Source organism: Oryctolagus cuniculus, chromosome 16 (assembly GCF_964237555.1).
Source record: "Oryctolagus cuniculus chromosome 16, mOryCun1.1, whole genome shotgun sequence".
NCBI classification, from domain to species: Eukaryota; Metazoa; Chordata; class Mammalia; order Lagomorpha; family Leporidae; genus Oryctolagus; species Oryctolagus cuniculus.
In genome coordinates this window covers 64864232-64882968 of record NC_091447.1, presented here as the reverse complement: position 1 = coordinate 64882968, position 18737 = coordinate 64864232, and the positions used below count along the sequence as shown (strand labels likewise).

At 54.8% G+C, this 18737-nt stretch overlaps 2 protein-coding genes across 2 annotated transcripts in view; one reads left to right on the top strand and one right to left on the bottom strand.

The window, feature by feature from the left end:
* Window positions 1-1819, bottom strand: part of C16H19orf44 (chromosome 16 C19orf44 homolog) — a 29650-nt gene extending 27831 nt beyond the window's left edge. The window contains exon 1 of the mRNA XM_008249330.4: window positions 1681-1819. The gene's annotated coding sequence lies outside the window, so the exon portion shown is untranslated. The remainder of the gene's footprint in view (window positions 1-1680) is intronic.
* A 119-nt stretch (window positions 1820-1938) lies between these two features.
* CALR3 (calreticulin 3) lies at window positions 1939-17261 on the top strand. The gene is made up of 9 exons (XM_002722093.5): window positions 1939-2124; window positions 2209-2310; window positions 5858-6061; window positions 9064-9158; window positions 9956-10144; window positions 12132-12239; window positions 12886-13017; window positions 15138-15230; window positions 17020-17261. Exons 1-9 carry the CDS (start codon window positions 2034-2036, stop codon window positions 17164-17166), a joined length of 1161 nt encoding a protein of 386 aa, XP_002722139.3. The 5' UTR covers window positions 1939-2033; the 3' UTR covers window positions 17167-17261.
* Window positions 17262-18737: the final 1476 nt, after the last annotated feature.

Here is an 18737-nt window from a genome sequence, read left to right as displayed (position 1 = left end):
TGCAGCCCGGCGTCCTATACCAGGGCTCCTCCACCCATCACGGAGGCTCTCCCAAGAGCTCCCAGAGGAGTCCCTAACACAATGCTGTAGCAAATGGACACAATTTATTAAAAAAAAAAAAAGTCAAGAGCTATTAGACCACGTTAATCCCAGAGTATAAAATGGAAATAACACCAAGTAGTATAAAGAAAAAGAGGAGGGATTTGCGAGAAATGATCATGGTGGATTTTCCTTTCATCTTTTTTTTTTTTTTTAATTTAAGATTTATTTATTTGAGAGGCAGAGCTACAGAGAGAGAGGGAGTGACACAGAGTTTTCCATCTGCTGGTTCGCTCCCCAAACAACAGCTCTGGCAACGGCCGGAGCTGGGCCAGGAGCTCCATCCGGGTCTCCCACATGAGTGGCAGGAGCCCAAGGACTTGGGCCATCCCTTAGCTGCTCTCCCAGGCGCATCAGCAGGGAGCTGGATGGGAAGCGGAGCAGCCGAGACTCGAACCAACATCCACAGGGGATGCCGGCGCAAGCCTACTACGCTCCATGGTGTATTTTCGGAAAAGACTTAGCCTTAGCAGCAAGTAGAATTGAGGGTTCGAGACCCAAAGTGGACCAGCCGCTGAGCTTGCCTTGCAAACCCCGCCCCACTTGTTATTTTGTAACTTTCACAAATTTTGTAATACGTAAACAGAGCTATTGCCCTGATGACATCACAGCGAAACTCCCCTCCCCCTGATCCTAGATCCGCCCAGCCGCACCCACCCATTCCCCCTCCCTCCCCCACCGAGCACCGCCCCCCAGCTTTCTCAGCCAATCAGGAGCTGGGGGAGGGAGCTGCGCGCCCGCGGGGGCGGGGCCGGCTTCCACCTGCCGGTGGGTGTCCATCAACACCTGTGCGTCTGTGTCCATCCTTGGTTGGTGGTTTCAGGTGGGCTGATGGCCCGCAGACTTTTTCAGAATCATAACGGGGGGTGGGCATTGTGGCCTGAGACCCGGCTGCTCCACTTCCGATCCAGCTCTCTGCTACGGCCTGGGAAGGCAGTGGAACATGGCCCAAGTCCTGCACCTGCGTGGGAGACCCGGAGGAAGCTCCTGGCTCCTGGCTGCAGCCCGGCCATTGCGGCCATCTGGGGAGCGAACCAGCGGATGGAAGTCCTCTCTCTGTATAACTCTGCCTTTCAAACGAATAAATAAATAAAAAAAAAAAAAAAAAAAAGACGGAGAATCCTGACGCACCTGCAGGCGCCAGACGCAAAGCCCCCTACCCCGTAACCGTCAGATTCCGTTTTTAAGAAATGTCCCTGAATAACAAATGTGCCTAAATAACGAACCTAGAGATTCCGAAAGCGGGCCGGGGGCCGGGGCGCACCGGGACCGCAGGCGATTTCAGGAGGAATTAAAAAAAAAAAAAAAAAAAAAAAAGTTGTAAAGTTGGCGTGTGGGGACGGGGGCACCACTCCAGCAGATAAAACACACCCTCATAAAGTTGCCAAAAAACAGACACCAGCCTGGTAAACCACAGACGCCGGTCTCTCCCGCCTTGGCGCCATCGGCACCGCATCCAGCCCCTGACCGGGAGCCTGAGGTGAGGCGCCGCCACACCAGCCCAGCCCTGAGGGGCGCCGCATTCCCCCGCAGCCCCTCTTAGGGAGCCAGCCCTGCAGCCGCCCCACCATTCCCGCTCACCTCCTCCCTCGCTGTCCATCCGCCGAGGCCCCGGGGCTGCAGCACCCGGGTCAGACTGAGGCCCAAGGGTCTGTTGCCCCGGGTAACCGCGCCAGAGTGGAAGGGACTACATTTCCCGAAGGACGCCGCGCGCCGCTGACCAATGACGCTCCAGGTGACCATCGCGATGCATCATGGGAGTAGTAGTTCTGAGGGCAGGCCCCGCGTGCTTTGCGCGCCCGGGACCAATGGTGGCCTCGGTGTCACAATCGCGAATTGTGACGGGAGTTGTAGTTTCGGGAACGGAGCCTGGCCAGCCGCAGAGACCGCCGGGAGCGAGGGGGCGGTTACAGGGAGTGGGCGCGCACGTTTCCATGGCCGGGGCTCGAGTCCACTTCTGGGCTATTTGCGCGCTGCGGGTGGCGCTGGCCACCGTCTACTTCCAGGAGGAATTTCTAGACGGAGGTGAAGGGCCGACGGTCCCGCACTCTTCCCCGGGACCCGGATGAACGAGTTCCTGCTGTAACCCGTGTTGTTTCCCCTCTGCAGAACGCTGGCGCAACCGATGGGTGCAGTCCACCAATAATTCCCAATTTGGGCATTTTAGACTCTCGTCGGGGAAGTTTTATGGTCATAAAGAAAAAGACAAAGGTTAGTGTAGCGTCAGGGAGTGGGGGGCCACCTCGTAGCGACGGTGTCCAGGTAGGTTGGGGGGGTCACATCCGGGGGGCTTTGGCTCGGGGAGGCCAGCACCGTGTGCTGCCTGTTGCAAGTAGCTGCGGTCCGAAAGCAGGAGCTTAAAAAATAATAATAAACAGTCTTCCCACGGGGGTGGTGCGGTGGCAAGGGACCCAACTGCTTGGGTCATCCCCGGGTCTGCATTAGCAGGAAGTGGGGTCCAGAGTTGGGTCCCAACCGCCTAGACCCCATGCCCACCCCACGCCGCCCCTCAATAAGTTTGTTTTTGAGTTGGAGGCATCGAGGAGACCCAGTGAAGGAACCGGTCATCCAAGGACCAGGGCACCCAGGCGCAGCACACGGCCTTGTTCTCTTGTAGGGTTTTGAGGGGGCCCATCCCCCCATCAGGGTCTCTGCACCGCTGGCCCACCCCCGCCCCATTCCTGACACGCGTGATCCCAAGGACCGGCCTCCACCCTGGCTTCTTGGGGCTGATCTGTCGTCTTGGTGCACAGCCAACGAGCTGGGAATGGTTTGGGACATTTTGGTATAGGCGGGGGAGAAGAGGAAAGGTGGGTGGTGGTTTATAACCCATAAAAATGATGGAAAAGTCGACGAAATACGGGCGAGGTTGAGACAGGAACCGAATGGCCCAGGAGGTCGCAGATATGTTCGCTCTCTGGCCTTGGAGAAAACGTCTGTGGGCCCTTGGATGTAGGGTTGGAGGGGGAAGGAGGCAGCAGGTGCATGTTGGCTAAGGAGCACCAAGATGGAAGGTTCTAGCGCCCCCACCGCACCGCGGGGTGGTCCACACTTCACCGTAGCCTCTTACAAGGTTTATGGGTAAATAAAAGGAGGCTCTCAAAGGCGCCAAACCTAAAGTAACCACAAAGAGATAGAAACACTAATAATTCTGGTTTGATCTATACATGGCTGGCGCCGCGGCTCAGTAGGCTAATCCTCCACCTTGTGGCGCCAGCACACCAAGTTCTAGTCCCGGTTGGGGCGCTGGATTCTGTCCCGGTTGCCCCCTCTTCCAGGCCAGCTCTCTGCTGTGGCCCGGGAGTGCAGTGGAGGATGGCCCAAGTGCTTGGGCCCTGCACCCCATGGGAGACCAGGAGAAGCACCTGGCTCCTGCCATCGGATCAGCGTGGTGCGCCGGCCGCAGTGGCCATTGGAGGGTGAACCATCGGCAAAAGGAAGACCTTTCTCTGTCTCTCTGTCTCACTGTCCACTCTGCCTGTCAAAAACAAACAAACATGGTGTATACGTTTAATAGAATTATCATACTGTGCTCTATAAACACTCAAACTTGGTTCACCCCCCCCCCCCAGATTTTTTTTTTGCTGTTGAAGGAGCTGGGGATGTCAACCTGATTTGCCCACTGAGCTCTGTGTACAGAGACGGAGTGTTGCACTGTACCCCATAAATGGACAGTCGATAATAAAAGTCAGCTTTCCCGCCTGCCACTTAACCTCCTGACAAGGTCCTGCTGCCTCTGCCTGTGTGTGCATTGTTTCCTGAGACCCATGTTCCCCCCACGAGTGCTGTATGAGAGAAAGGAGACACAGGAAATGTGGTGTTTGATAGAGCTCATTGGAGTGTCGCCCAACCCCCTCTGACACGTCCGCACCGGTTCCCAGCCTGGAATCCGGGGAATCTGCCTGTCCCTCGTCCTGTCAGCACATTGTCTGCTGTGAGCAGACCCAGGCAGGGCAATGGGGAGACGGGCTGCTACCCCCTTCACCTGTGTCCTGGGACCACAGGTTGGAAACGGTGAAGGAAGAGACAAGAGATGGGAGGTTGCGGAAGAGGGGTGGCGGTGAAGGGTGAAGAGGCAAAGAGGAAGAGAATCAGATGGCCTTAGGGGTTACTGGGAGGTGGGGGTAAGGTAGGGTAGGGGCACTGACGTTCTCTGAGCAAAAGATGTGAGAGTGGGGGACCAGCCGTGAGTTCAGCCTCAGACACACTGGGTGCCAATGCCAAGTTCATTTATGATGTCAGAGCGGGGGAGATGGCCAGGATGGCTGTGTCTTCACATTGGCCAGCGCCAATGGAAGGATCGGAACCAAGAACGGGACTTCCAGTGTGAGATGGATCTGTGCCCAAGAGGACGGTGTCTCCATACAAAGGGTCGCCCGTGGGGACGCCTGCTGGCCATCCGTGCCGTGCAGTGGGTGTGTGCCCTGCTGGTAACGTGCTCATCTCCCATGTGTCTCTGGTATGAGATGGAACCAGACAGAGTGTTCCGTTGTTTGTGTTCAGCTCAATTGTGTATTCCCACCCCTTTAGACTGTGTCTTTGCCATTTAGAGTTGAAGTGCTTTTGTCTGTTAAGTACAGAAACATCCAAGAAACAGGAACCCCGTGGAATCGGGCAGCCATGGCGTGCCCGTTGTGTCTTGTGTCAGTACATTGTAGGCACCACATCGAGACAGGAACAGTCAGCCTGTTAGGAGCGGTAGATTCTGGGAACCCCTGGGCATACCAAAATCTCCATGCCCAAGTCCCCTATACGAAGGTGCTTCAAAAAGTTCACGGAAAAGTGAAATTTAAAACGAGCTTATGGAGCCGGCACTGTGGCATAGCAGGGAAAGCTGCCGCCTGCAGTGCCAGCATCCCATATGGGTGCTGGTTCGAGTCCCGGCTGCTCCACTTCCCGTCCAACTCTCTGCTGTGGCCTGGGAAAGCAGTAGAAGATGGCCCATGTGCTTGGGCCCCTGTACTCGCATGGGAGACCCAGATGGAGATCTTGGCTTCAGAGTTATAGAGAGAGAAGGAGAGGCACAGAGAGAGAGAGAGAGAGAGGTCTTCCATCTGCTGGTTCACTCCCCAATTGGCCATAGTGGCCAGGGAGCCTGGAGTGTGGACCTCCATCCAGGTCTCTCAGGTGGATGGTAGGGATCTGAGTACCTGAGCTTTCTTCTGCTGCTCTCCCAGGTGCATTAGCAGGGAGCTGGATCAGAAGTGGAGCAGCCGGGACTCGAATCTGCGCTCATATGGTATGCCAGTGTGGCAGGCAATGGTTTAACCTTTACCAAAACTCTGGCCCCTTCCCGTGAACTTTTTGAAGACCTATCATGTGCATGGATTTCAAGTGTCTTTTTTTTTTTTTGCCCTAAAATAGACTTAATTCCAGCTTCTACAACCTTTTTTAAATTCCCTCCTATATATATATATATATATATATATATATATATATATATAAAGGCATAGTGTTTGTGTAGAACCTGCACACATCCTGTATACTCCATTTCTAGATGACTTAGCAACCCGTGCAAATCCTGTGTAAGTAGTTGTCACGCTGTGGTGTGCAGGAAGTAGTGACCAGAAAGAGAAGCGCTGTCCACGCAGCGGGCAGGTTCTCCTCCAGTGTCTGCAAGCCACGGTTGTGGGCTCCGTGGCCGCGGCACCACCCACAGTTGGGCGGTGGCATGCTGGGCGGTGGGGAGGACGAGGGGAGGAAGAGGCTGAGCCCAGAGCATCCTTCCTCCTCCCTCATGGGTGCTTTCCGTTGCAAGGTCTGCAGACCACTCAGAATGGCCGCTACTACGCCATCTCGGCCCGCTTCAAGCCCTTCAGCAACAAGGGGCGGACCCTGGTCATTCAGTACACGGTGAAACACGAGCAGAAGATGGACTGTGGCGGGGGCTACGTGAAGATCTTCCCAGCAGACGTGGACCAGAAGAACCTGAGCGGAAAGTCCCAGTACTATATTATGTTTGGTGAGTTCGGAGAGCATGGCGCCGCCTACCTGGCGACCGGAAACCCCTCCTCCATTGCTGGCTCAGTCCCCACATGGCATCAGCCGCCAGGCTTGGGCAGGGCTGAAGCCAGGAGCCTGGAGCTCCATCCAAGTCGGCCCACAACCCGTGTTTGCATGCCCCTGTGAACTGGGATCAATTTGTGCATTTTTTTTTAAAGATGTATTTATTTGTTTGAAAGTCAGAGTTACACAGAGAGAGAAGAGAGGCAGAGAGGGAGAGAGAGAGAGAGGTCTTCCATTTGCTGGTTCACTCCCCAGATGGCCACAATGGCTGGAGCTGCGCCGATCTGAAGCCAGGAGCCAGGGGCTTCTTCCGGGTCTCCCATGCGGGTGCAGGGGTCCAAGCACTTGGGCCATCTTCTACTGCTTTCTCAGGCCATAGCAGAGAACTGGATCGGAAGTGGAGCAGCCGGGACTTGAACCGGTGCCCATATGGGATGCCAGCACTGTAGGCAGTGGCTTTACCTGCTGTGCCACAGTGCTGGTCCCCAAAATAATTTTTTAAAAAGTCTTAAAACCATAAGAAAGATCTGAAAGTTCCTAGAAATGTATACTACAGGAAGCATCAATTTCTAAAATGTTCTGCACCAAAATAAAATTCTTTTAATTCCCCTCCCATAAACTTTTTAAAGTACCCACAGAAATCGCATATTATCTGCGTCATCTGAAAGGCAAAGCAACATACTTTTTAATAAGAAGATTAAATTTTCTGTATTATTTCTGTTTTTAAATCAGAGTCAGTGCTGTTTTACTCAAACTGACCCTCTCACTGTTAGAACAATTCCCTCTGATATGTCAGCACCAGCCTTTTTAAAAATATGTATTTGGAAGACGGAGATCAATGTCCCAACCACCAATCACTCCCCAAATGCCTGCAGCAGCCATGGCTGGGCCAGGCTGAAGCCAGGAGCCCGGGACTTGATCTGGGTCTCCCACGTGGGTGGCGGGGAGACAGAGGTCTTCCACCTGCTCTTTGCCTCCACCAGTGCCCGCGCAAGCCTGGGCTAGACCAGCCTGACACCAGGAGCCTGGAACCCAATGCAGGTCTCCCTTGTGAGTGACAGGGACCCAAGTACTTGAGCCATCAGTTGTTGCCTTCCTAGGTGCACATTAGCAGGAAGCTGGATCAACAGTGGAGTACCTGGGACTCGAACCAGGCACTCAGAGGTGCAGGTGATGACTTAACCAAAGTCACTTACCCAAGTGGTGACTTAACCAAAACTGCCCTAAATGCCCTCACCTGGAGAGATAAGTTTTAGAGGTCCTGCTAAGGGAGGGGGGGGGCTTCCATTTGTAGTCTCAAGTGGTGCCTAAAACCCCAGGAAGTGGGTAACACAACCCCCATTTGGTAAATAAGGAAGCTGAGGCTCAGAGACATTAAACCCCCAGCCCAAAGTTGAGTCAGCCCGGATCCCGTCTCTGTCCACCGGTTCTCCTTCCAGAAGTCCGTTACAGGCATGAATATCTTGTCGTTACTGCTAGAGGAGGATGCCATGACTTTCTGGTTACTTTTGGGTGTGTTCTTCCACTGAAGTAAACATTCAAAGCATGTCGGGAAATTCTGACCATGTTTGCGGGAAAAAATATATTGACCGTCTCAATCCTGAGAAAGTAGCATTTTTATACAAGTAGTTTGTGTGCCCTAGCTGTGGTTTAAAAAAAAAAAAAAGAACTGGATGAGCAAAGAGGCTCTTGGAGAGCCCAGCTGGGAGACAGACCCGGGGAGCCTCGCCCGTCCCACAAAGGGCCATTTCCAAGTTCATGTAGCATTCACTCTGGAGAAACCAGAAATCGTGATGGGTTTGCCCCCACAGAGTCCCCACGGGCAGTGCAGATCGTCCACAGCAGAAACACCCGGATGCGTTAGCGCATTCTTAAGACGTTAGGTCAGAACAGCTAAAGCGGGACAGTTCCAGACTCTCAGGAGGCTTCGTGAATGTTCCAGACGCCTCCTAGAAGCCTTGCCTGGCCCACTCAGAGCCCTGACGTCTTTTCTCCGACCCAGAGTGTCCTGGAACTGTCTGTTTCCAGAGTGACTGAGACTTGACACCTGGCAAGTGCCACTTTAACATCCTTATCATTTGAATGGAACTCTCTAGAATCCAGGGGTGGGGAACCTTTTTCTCTGCCAAGGGCTATTTGGATATTTAGAACATCATTCGTGGGCCTTACAAAATGATCAACTTAAAAGTTAGCCTGCAAAAAGAAAAAAGAAAAAAAAAAGTTAGCCTGCTCTAGATGTATTGAATTCCAAGTTCCGGGTCAGACGGAATGACTTTTGAGAGCGTTGTATGGTGTGGTTGATCAGAATGTATGTACTGAACATGGCTTCTCTTTTGCTTATCATTTGAGGTTATTAAGAACAGACAAGGGCTGGTGTTGTGGGCACAGGAGGTTAAATCTCCACTTGCTACATACACTGGCATCGCATACCAGCATGCCGGTTTGAGTCCTGGCTGTTCTGCTTCCAAACTGGTTTCCTGCTGATGTGCCTGGGACCTGGATGGAGTTCCTGGCTCCTGGCTTCAGCCTGGCACAGCCTGGGCCATTTAACCCATTTGGGGAATGAATCGGCCAATGGCAGGTGTCTCTTCCCCCTACCATGTGCTAGTTCATTCATTCCCCAAATGCCTACAATATCTAGGGCTGGGCCAGTGCCAAAGCCAGGAGCCAGGAACTCGATCCAGGTCTCCCAAGTGTGTGGGAGGGGCCCAGCTCTTTGAGCCATCACCCCTGCTTGCTAGATCTGTGTTAGCCAGGAGCAGACCTGGGTGTGGAACCCAGGCCCTCCAGTGTGGGATGCGAGTATCTCACCGGCCAGGCTGACGGGCTCAACCCTTCCACAAACTTTTTAAAAGATCCCTGTGTAGAAAACGAATGGTTCGTGCGGGGGTGTGGGATGATATTCTGCAGCGACGTATCATGGAAAGAAATTGAGAGCAGCTCACATTTGTTTTGTAGGACCCGATATTTGTGGATTTGATATTAAGAAAGTTCATGTTATTTTATATTTCAAGAATCAGTATCACGCAAACAAGAAATCAATCAGATGCAAGGTAACTGTTCTCCGATTCCAGTGAGTAATGGATTGCGTTAACTCTTGCCTGTTGGTAACTAAGTTTGGAGAAAATCGTTTTGAGCTCTAAATATTTAACTGAGCCTAGGCTGGGTCTTAGCAAACATACCTCTTGTTCCTTGTGTCCCACTGCCCGGGTCTATTCCACAGTTGTCCACCCTGCCAGGTTTTAAATCCTGCAAGGAGGCCATAGTCATTTTTTTTTCCTGCGAGCTATGCCATCCTACTAAAATCTGCCCCCAAAGAGTTCCAGTAGGATAGTCGCATTTCAGCCACAGCCATCGGCAGCAGAGAATGAAATATTTTTGGGACGAGGAACACATTCTGTAGAAATGAGATAATCCTTAAAACATCAGAACATTCTAGAATGGGAATAGTTCCTTTTTTTAAAAAAAAAGATTTAATTATTTATTTGGAAGGCAGAGTTACAAAGAGAGAGGGAGAGACAGAAAGAGAGAGAGAGCGAGCTTCTATCCATTGGTTCATTTCCTAAATGGCTGCAACAGCCAGGGCTGAGTCAGGATGAAGCCGGAAGCCAGGAGCTCCATCCAGGTCTCTCACTTGTGTGGCAGGGTCCCAGGCACTTGGGCCATCTGCTGCTGCTTTTCCAGGGGCGTCTGCAAGGAGATGGAGGGAAGAGGAGCAGCCGGGACGCGAACCGGTGCCCCTGTGGGATGCCGGCACTGCAGGGGGCGGTTTTACCCGCTACCCCACAGCGCCGGCCCCCTGTGTTGAAACATCATTGTTCTGCCCTCTTCCTCCCCTAACCCCGGGCAGGTAGACGGCTTCACACACCTCTACGCCCTGGTTTTAAGACCAGATCTCTCGTACGAAGTGAAAATCGACGGCCAAGTAATTGAGTCGGGAAACATCGAGTACGACTGGAATTTGACGTCACTGAAGAAGATGGCGAAGTCCTCGGCAGAGCCTGAAGACTGGAGTCAGGTCAAAGAAGAAAAGGCCCAGGTACGGAATCTTCCTGGACGGCCCTGGCCGGTGGCTCAGGTTAAGGGAACAAGAGCCCCGTAGCTGTGACCCGGCGATATCGTAGCAGAGGTCCACCCCAGGGCACCGGCTAGCCCTGGATGAGCGTGTTTCCCAAACTTCCCAGACAAATGGACCTGAGCAAGGCCGTCCCTGTGTCACTGACTGAAGCACTTGAGGAATTTCTTTCCTAAAGTTCAAGGTTGGGGGGCCAGCATGGCTGGGTTCTGGCGAGGGCCCTCCTCCGGGCTGCAGATGGCCGCCCCCTCGCTGTCCCCGAGACCAGGAGAGCTCTCTGGGGTCCCTTCTGTGAAGGCGTGATCCCCCCCCCTCCAGATATACTCAGCTCCCTCACCTCACACCATCACACCGAGGTGGGGGCTTCAAGGGGGCCACATTCAGATCACTGCGGTCTGTTGTACAGTTGTGTGTGGTGTGTGCGTGTGTGTATGTGTAAAAGCATCCAGTCGTGGAAGCTACCCAGCAGGCCCCACATCAATCTTGGAAGGTCTCGTCATTGTCCAGCCTCTCTCTCTGGAACAGTTCCCGTGTGACCGTGACCTTAAAGACAGACTTCCCGTAACCTGAGTGGAAGTCTGTGTATAGCCGCTCCTCCTGCCAGTACTTTTGGCTCTGTCATTTTATTTCTAAAAAGTTTTTAAGGTTTGTTTGTTTGAAAGGCAGAGTGACAGAGAGAGAGAGAGAGAGAGAGACAGAGAGAGAGAGACAGAGAGAGAGAGAGAGATCTTCTGTCCAGTGGTTCATTCCCCAAATGGCCACAATGGCTGGAGTCAGGCCGGCCCAAAGCCAGGAGCCAGGAGCTCCATCCAGGTCTCCCACATGGGTGCAGGGGCCCAAGCTGTCGCTGCCTTTCCCATGCATTGGCAGGGAGCCGGCTTGGAAGCAGAGCTCAGGTATGGATGGTGATGCTGCAGGCGGCAGCCTAACCCACTGCGCCACAACACCAGCGCTGCCCTGGCATTTTCAGCTTAGCCATTCGCTCTGGCTTTTCATCCTGCTGTTCCACTCAGAACTGGGGGAAATGCTGAAATCACCACACAGAGGGTCGGGGAGAAAAATCTGCCAATCCGTTGCTGCCCCGAGTCCTTGGTGAGATTGACTGATGGACTTTAGAGGGAGAGAGGGAGCTCCCGTCCCTTAGTTCACTCCCCAGATGCCCAGAATGGCTGAGGCTGGGCCCAGGGCTGAAGCCAAGAGCTGAGACGCAATCCGGGTCTCGCACGGGGCGGCAGGAACCCAGACAGCTGAGCCGTCTGCTGCGTTGCCGAGTCTGCCTTGGCAGGAAGCCAGACCCAGGACTCAAGCCGACACGGGCCGTGGGTATCTTAACCACTAGGCCAAACGCCTGCCCTGCCCCCTTTGGTGGGTTTGGGAACCTCAAGTGTTTTTGGCCCTGGGGCCTGGGCTGTGGCATAGCTGGTGAAGCCACTGCCTGCAGTGCCGGCATCCCATTTGGGTGCAGGTTCGAGTCCCGGCTGCTCCACTTCTGCTCCAGCTCCCTGCTGATACACCTAGGAAAGCAGCAAAAGATGGCCCCAGTGCACCTACCTGGGAGACCCAAATGTGGCTTCTGCCCCTGGCTTTGGCCTGGCCCCCATCCCTGCTTGTTAGCATCTGAGAATTTCCTGTCTCAGATGTGAACCTCTGACTTTTTAAAAAAACTTATTTATTTAATTGAAAAGCTGAGTGACAGAGCATGAGGCATGGAGAGATCTTCTATCTGCTAGTTCATTCACTAAATGCCCACAACAGCAGGAGCCCCCCCAGGTCTCCCACATAGGTGGCAGGGGACGCAGGTACTTGCATGAGCCATCTGACCCACTGCCTTCCCAGGAGCATTAGCAGGACTCTGGACTGGAAGCGGAGTCACGGGGACCGGCCGTGGGACCGGCCGTGCCACCACCCCCACCCCACCCTGACTGGTCTTGCCTTTTCCGCATCTTTGAAGGACTGGGAGAAGCATTTTCTGGACGCTGGCGCCAGTGAACCAAGTGACTGGAACAGTGAGCTGGATGGGGACTGGCAGGCACCGATGCTCCAGAAGCCACCCTACCAGGTGGGCCACACCTTCTTTCCCATGATGCCCTGGGGTGACCTTGGGCTGCCCCCCAGGTGGGCTGCACCATCCTTCCCATGATGCCCTGTGGTGACCTTGGGCTGCCCCCCCAGGTGGGCTGCACCATCCTTCCCATGATGCCCTGGGGTGACCTTGGGCTGCCCCCCCAGGTGGGCCACACTGTCCTTCCCATGATGCCCTGGGATGACCTAGGACCACCCCCCAGGTGGGCCGCACCGTCCTTCCCATGATGCCCTGGGATGACCTTGGGCTGCCCCGCCCAGGTGGGCTGCACCATCCTTCCCATGATACCCTGGGATGACCTTGGGCTGCCCCCCCAGGTGGGCTGCACCATCCTTCCCATGATGCCCTGGGATGACCTTGGGCTGCCCCCCCAGGTGGGCTGCACCATCCTTCCCATGATGCCCTGGGGTGACCTTGGGCTGCCCCCCCAGGTGGGCTGCACTGTCCTTCCCATGATGCCCTGGGATGACCTTGGGCCGCCCCCCCACGAGGGCCGTGTCGTCCTTCCCACGATGCCCTGGGATGACCTTGGGCTGCCCTCTCCCTCTCCCCGGCCCTCCTTCCGGGACCACCACATGCAGCGTCATGGTCATGGTCATGGTCATGGTCATGGTCGTTGCAGGACGGCCTGAAGCCAGAGGGCATCGACAAGCACGTCTGGCTGTACCAGAAGATGAGGGGCACCAGCTCCCTGATGGAGTACGACCTCTCGGAGTTTGAGAACATCGGCGCCATCGGACTGGAGCTCTGGCAGGTCACTCGGTGTCTCAGTCCACTTTCTCTGGCTAGGACAGTGCACCCACGCGGCGGGCTATGCGGTGGAAAGACGTGTGTTGACGCTGAAGTCCGGGATCAGCTGGCCTCGCGGGTGTGGTCCCTGGTTAGAGCCTTCTGGCTGCATCACAGCTTGGTGAATGGCGTCCCATAGCAAGAGCACAAGCAGAGAGCGCGTGGTGAGACGGGACTAAGAGACCAGGAGCAGAGGGCGCGTGGTGAGACGGGACTAAGAGACCAGGAGAGGAGGGCGCGTGGTGAGACGGGGCTAATGGACCAGGAGCAGAGGGCGCGTGGTGAGACGGGACTAAGGGACCAGGAGCAGAGAGACAGGACTAAGAGACCGGGAGCAGAGGGCGCGTGATGAGACGGGGCTAAGGGACCAGGAGCAGAGAGCGCGTGGTGAGACGGGGCTAAGGGACCGGGAGCGGGGGGCGCGTGGTGAGACGGGGCTAAGGGACCGGGAGCGGAGGGCGCGTGGTGAGACGGGGCTAAGGGACCGGGAGCGGAGGGCGCGTGGTGAGACGGGGCTAAGGGACCAGGAGCGGAGAGCGCGTGGTGAGACGAGACTAAGGGACCGGGAGCGGAGGGCGTGTGGTGAGACGGGACTAAGGGACCAGGAGCGGAGGGCGCATGGTGAGACGGGGCTAAAGGACCAGGAGCAGAGGGCGCGTGGTGAGATGGGGCTAAGGGACCGGGAGCAGAGGGCACGTGGTGAGACGGGACTAAGGGACCAGGAGCAGAGAGCGCGTGGTGAGACGGGGAGCCAGGGACCAGGAGCAGAGAGCGCGTGGTGAGACGGGACTAAGGGACCAGGAGCAGAGGGACAGGACTAAGAGACCAGGAGCGGAGGGCACGTGGTGAGACGGGGCTAAGGGACCGGGAGCAGAGAGCGCGTGATGAGACGGGACTAAGGGACCAGGAGCAGAGGGCGCGTGGTGAGACAGGGAGCCAGGGACCAGGAGCGGAGAGACAGGACTAAGACTCCGGGAGCAGAGAGCGCGTGGTGAGACGGGACTAAGGGACGGGGAGCAGAGAGCGCGTGGTGAGATGGAGAGCTAGGTACCAGGAGCAGAGAGCGCGTGGTGAGACGGGACTAAGGGACCAGGAGCAGAGGGACAGGACTAAGAGACCAGGAGTGGAGGGCGCGTGGTGAGATAGGACTAAGGGACCGGGAGTGGAGGGCGCGTGGTGAGACGGGGCTAAGGGACCAGGAGCAGAGAGACAGGACTAAGGGACCAGGAGCGGAGGGCGCGTGGTGAGACGAGACACCAGGGACCTCTCTTTCAGAACCACCTGTTCCTGGGGTAACAAACTGATTTCCAGGATTCTTGATGCATTCCCTCCAGACAGCATTAATCCACTCCTGAGAGTAGAGTCCCAGACAGCATTAATCCACTCCTGAGAGTCAAGTCCCATGATGTAACCACCTCCCACTGGGCCCTACCTCTTCAAGGTCCCACCACTTCAGCAGTACTGCCATGGGGACCAAGGTGCCAAGATCAAGACCTTTGGGGGAAGAAAGCACATTGAAAACATAGCGTTGACTGTAACTTTGCTAGACTCTGAACTTCAGCCTGAACTTGTACATTAATGCTGTTCCCTGAGCACTTGCTGGGTGCCAGGTACCCCTACCTGAACCCTGGAGGTAGAGCCGCGGTTCGTTTTTTAAAACAGATTGGTTCATTGATTTATCTAAAGGCAGAGTCCAGATGAGAGAGGGGGAGACAGAGATCTTCCAAGTACTGATGAGTGGCAGGAGCCAGTCACTTGAGCCAGGACTGCCGCTTCCCAGGGTGTGCAGTAGCAGGAAGCAGGAGTCAGGAGCTGGAGCTGGACTCTGCACCCAGGCCCTCTCAGGTGGACACAGGTGTGTGAGCCACAAGGCCCAATACCTACCCATCAGGAGTTTTTAAATGCTCTTGGTGCTCAAAGTGTGTGGCCACGTTTGACAGTCGGTGTCCCAGAATATTCTAGAAATGGGGTCAGTACTGTCTGCTGTTGTGAGCCAGTCCGTGTTAGAGCGCTGAGTAAACAGACGGCTGAAGTGGAACGCTGTCACACACCTCACGTCGACAACGCAGGCCTCTCCCCGTGCAGGTGAGGTCCGGCACCATCTTTGACAACTTCCTGATCACAGATGATGAAGAGTACGCTGAGAATTTTGGCAAGGCCACCTGGGGCGAAACCAAGGTACGCCGTCCAGGAGTCACTTTTCCTGTTACGCATTTACCTCCTGTGAATCTCGTCCTTCGTGCATTGATCCAAACTGCTTCACACACACACACACACACATACACACAACACACACATACACACATATACAACACACATACACACAACACACATACACACATAACACACATGTACATACATGCATACACATGTACACACACACACACGTAGCAGCACCCTAGAAGCTCCCCTGTAGCCCTCCAAGTCAGTATTCACCCTGATCAGCCACAACAGCAAACACTGTTCGACCCTACAGATCAGTCTCACCTGTTTTCATTTGTCCGCGAGGCAGAGAGCTCCTCTCCGCTTGGTCCCTCGCAGATCCCCGCAGTGGCTGGGGAAGGGCCAGGGCCAGAGCCGCGAGAAGGAGCTCAGTGTGTGGCCCCCGTGTGGGAGGCAGGGCCCCAGTTCCCTGTGTCACCTGCTGCCTCCCGGGGTCTGCATCAGCAGGGAGCCGGGGGCAGGCTCCAGAACCGGGCGTCACATGCAGGCATACCAGCGTGGGGTGCGGGAATCCTAACTGCTGAGTCCACCCTCAAATCACCTCTTGTGATAACTCCCATGAACAGAACAGCTGACATTTGCTGTTTTAGCGGGAGCGGTGAGAATCATCCACGTTTGTTCTTACTCCGAGAACATTCCAGAATGTGTGTGTCCATTCTCTCTGGGGGGCTCCCAGTGTGGAACCCTACGAATATGGCTGCTAATGAGCATTGTTGTCCTGTAGTCCCCCTGTTACCCAAGAAGGCCCAAGGATGCCTGAAACCAGAAACACACACTGGGAAATCCGAACAGGTGGTTTTCCCTAGACATACCCATGAGAAAGTCTAATTTATAAAGTAAGCACAGTAAGAGAGGAACAAGAACTAATGATAAAATAGAACAATTGGAAACGATATACTGTTGTAAAGGTCATTTTAAAAGGAGGAATTGTTTATTTCTGGATTTTCCATTGACAATTCTTTAGTTGACCAAGGTAGCTAAAACTGTGGGAAGGGCAAGACTTCTGTGTCTTTCAGGGAAGGCGAGCCCAGGAGTGAAGATCCTGGTTCCCGGGATCTGATGTAGACACACAGTTCTCAGTGGGATTGTCCTATTCTGTGTTCCCCTCTGCATCCAACCAGAGTTTCCTTGTGCCACATGCTTTTATTTATTTATTTTCATCTTATTTGAAAAGCAGAAAGGGAGAGAGAGATCCCCTACCTTCTATCCACCGGTTTACTCCCCAAATGTACACACAGCCAGGGCTGAGCCAGGCCAAAGCCAGGAGCCTAGAATTCTTGCGGGTCACCCACGTGGGTGGCAGGGACCAAGCGTGTGAGCCAACACCTGCTGCCTCCCAGGGTGCACGTTAGTAGGAAGCTGTTGTGGCTGTAATGGCCAGGGCTGGGCCAGGCCAAAGCCAGGAGCCAGGGGCTTCTTCTGATCTCCCACTTGGTGCAGGGGCCCAAGGACCAGGGCCATCTTCTGCTGCTTTCCCAGGCCATAGCAGAGAGCTGGATGGGAAGTGGAGCAGCTGGGACTCGATATGTCCATATGGGATGCCAGTGCTTCAGGCCAGGGCTTTAACCCGCTGTGCCACAGCGCAGGCCCCTGTATGCAGTAACAGGTTATAAGTTCCAGGCCTCAGGGGCTCAGTGGCCTGCCCATGGTGATGCAGAAGCTTCTAGAAGGCAAGCATTCAGCCTCCAGTACCCAGAATCCCCTGCTGCTGCTGCCTGTTTGTGTTTTGTTTCCTTTCCTCCAGGGACCAGAGAGGGAGATGGATGCCATTCAGGCCAAGGAGGAAGTGAAGAAGGCTCGGGAGGAAGACGAGGAGGAACTCCTGGCAGGAAGGTTTCAAGGGCGGGAGAGTCACTTCAGTCGATTCCACCAGCAGCATAATGAGCTCTGACCAGTCGCCCGCCTCGTAGGGAAAGGTGCCTGGTAAACAAAAAACCCCTTGTTCCTGCTTGGACACATTTAAAGGTTCAAATGTCTGCATGGTAATCTGTCTTAATTTTCTTTAAAAATTCGTCCCCTGCTTCTTGGTGAGGTTGGCCAGGTTTTCCCCAGTGACACCCGCTCTGCGGGCCACCCCCACCCACTCCCCACTCCCTACCCTGCCAGCAAGGAATCTGAGTGCCGGAAGTGGGGGACCAGCAGGGGTCCGGCCGTGAGCACAGCGCGCTGACCCAGCGTTTTGATAAAAGTAAGGCTGGTCAAACATATTTTGCAAAAAAAAAAAAAACCAAAAAACAAAAAACAATTTCTCTGGGTTGTAACTCAGATGGGAAACTGTTCCTTAACTTCTTTGGGTTGTAACCCAGTAATAACAGAAGGGAAACTCTTCCAGCTGTGAAGCCTCTGGGCCACGCCATTTCCAGGGCCCTGAGCGGAGCGTTGGTTGCTCAGGGAACGCAGGGCTGTGCGCAGGCATCTGATGTGTGACAAGGTGACGCTGTCAGCAGCCTTGCTGGACCGAGTCCCAGCTGACCCAGCTCCCTGCTCCTGCTCCTGGTGATGACCCGACGCCCAGGATCTAGCCGGCTGAAGTCAGGAGCCCGGAGCTCATTCTGAGTCTGCCACGTGGGCGACAGGAGCCCAGTTACTGAGCCGCCATCGCTGCCTCCCAGGGCCTAGCTTAGCAAGAAGCTGGAGCCAGGAGCCAGAGCTGGGATAGAACCCAGGCGTCCCCATGCGGGATGTGGGTGTCCCACACCCCTGGACTAGGCGGCCATCCTCCTTGGTCTTTTTAAAGAAACCACTTTCACATCCAAATCTGTGTTGAAAACCATCAGATTTAACAACAACAGAAATTTGGGGTCCAGCGCTCTTAGTCGTCAGATGAATAAATCAGATTTTTTTTTTTTTTTTTTTTTTGACAGGCAGAGTGCATAGTGAGAGACAGAGAGAAAGGTCTTCCTTTTGCCGTTGGTTCACCCTCCAATGGCCGCCACGGCTGGCGCACTGCGCTGATCTGAAAGCAGGAACCAGGTGCTTCTCCTGGTCTCCCATGGCGTGCAGGGCCCAAGCACTTGGGCCATCCTCCACTGCACTCCCTGGCCACAGCAGAGAGCTGGCATGGAAGAGGGGCAACCGGGACAGAAACCAGCGCCACGACTGGAACTAGAACCCGGTGTGCCGGAGCCGTGAGGCGGAGGATTAGCCTAGTGAGCCGCAGCGCCGGCCTTAAATCAGAATTTATAATTTATCTAAATTACACTATAGACTAAGAGAGATGAGGGACTCGAAGTGGCCACCCAGGAAGTAAAGTTCCAGCCAGTTCTGTCCTCGCGTTGCTGGAAGCTGGCCGAGCATTCGTCACGGCCTGACTGCCGTGAGAACTGGAGACGGCCCTGAGGCTGGCACGCGGCACAGCGGCTTAGACTGCTGCTGGCACACCTGGCGAGCGTCCGTGTCGGAGTGCTGGTTTCAGACCTGGCTGCTCCGCCTCCAACCCGGCTTCCCTGCTAACGCACCTGG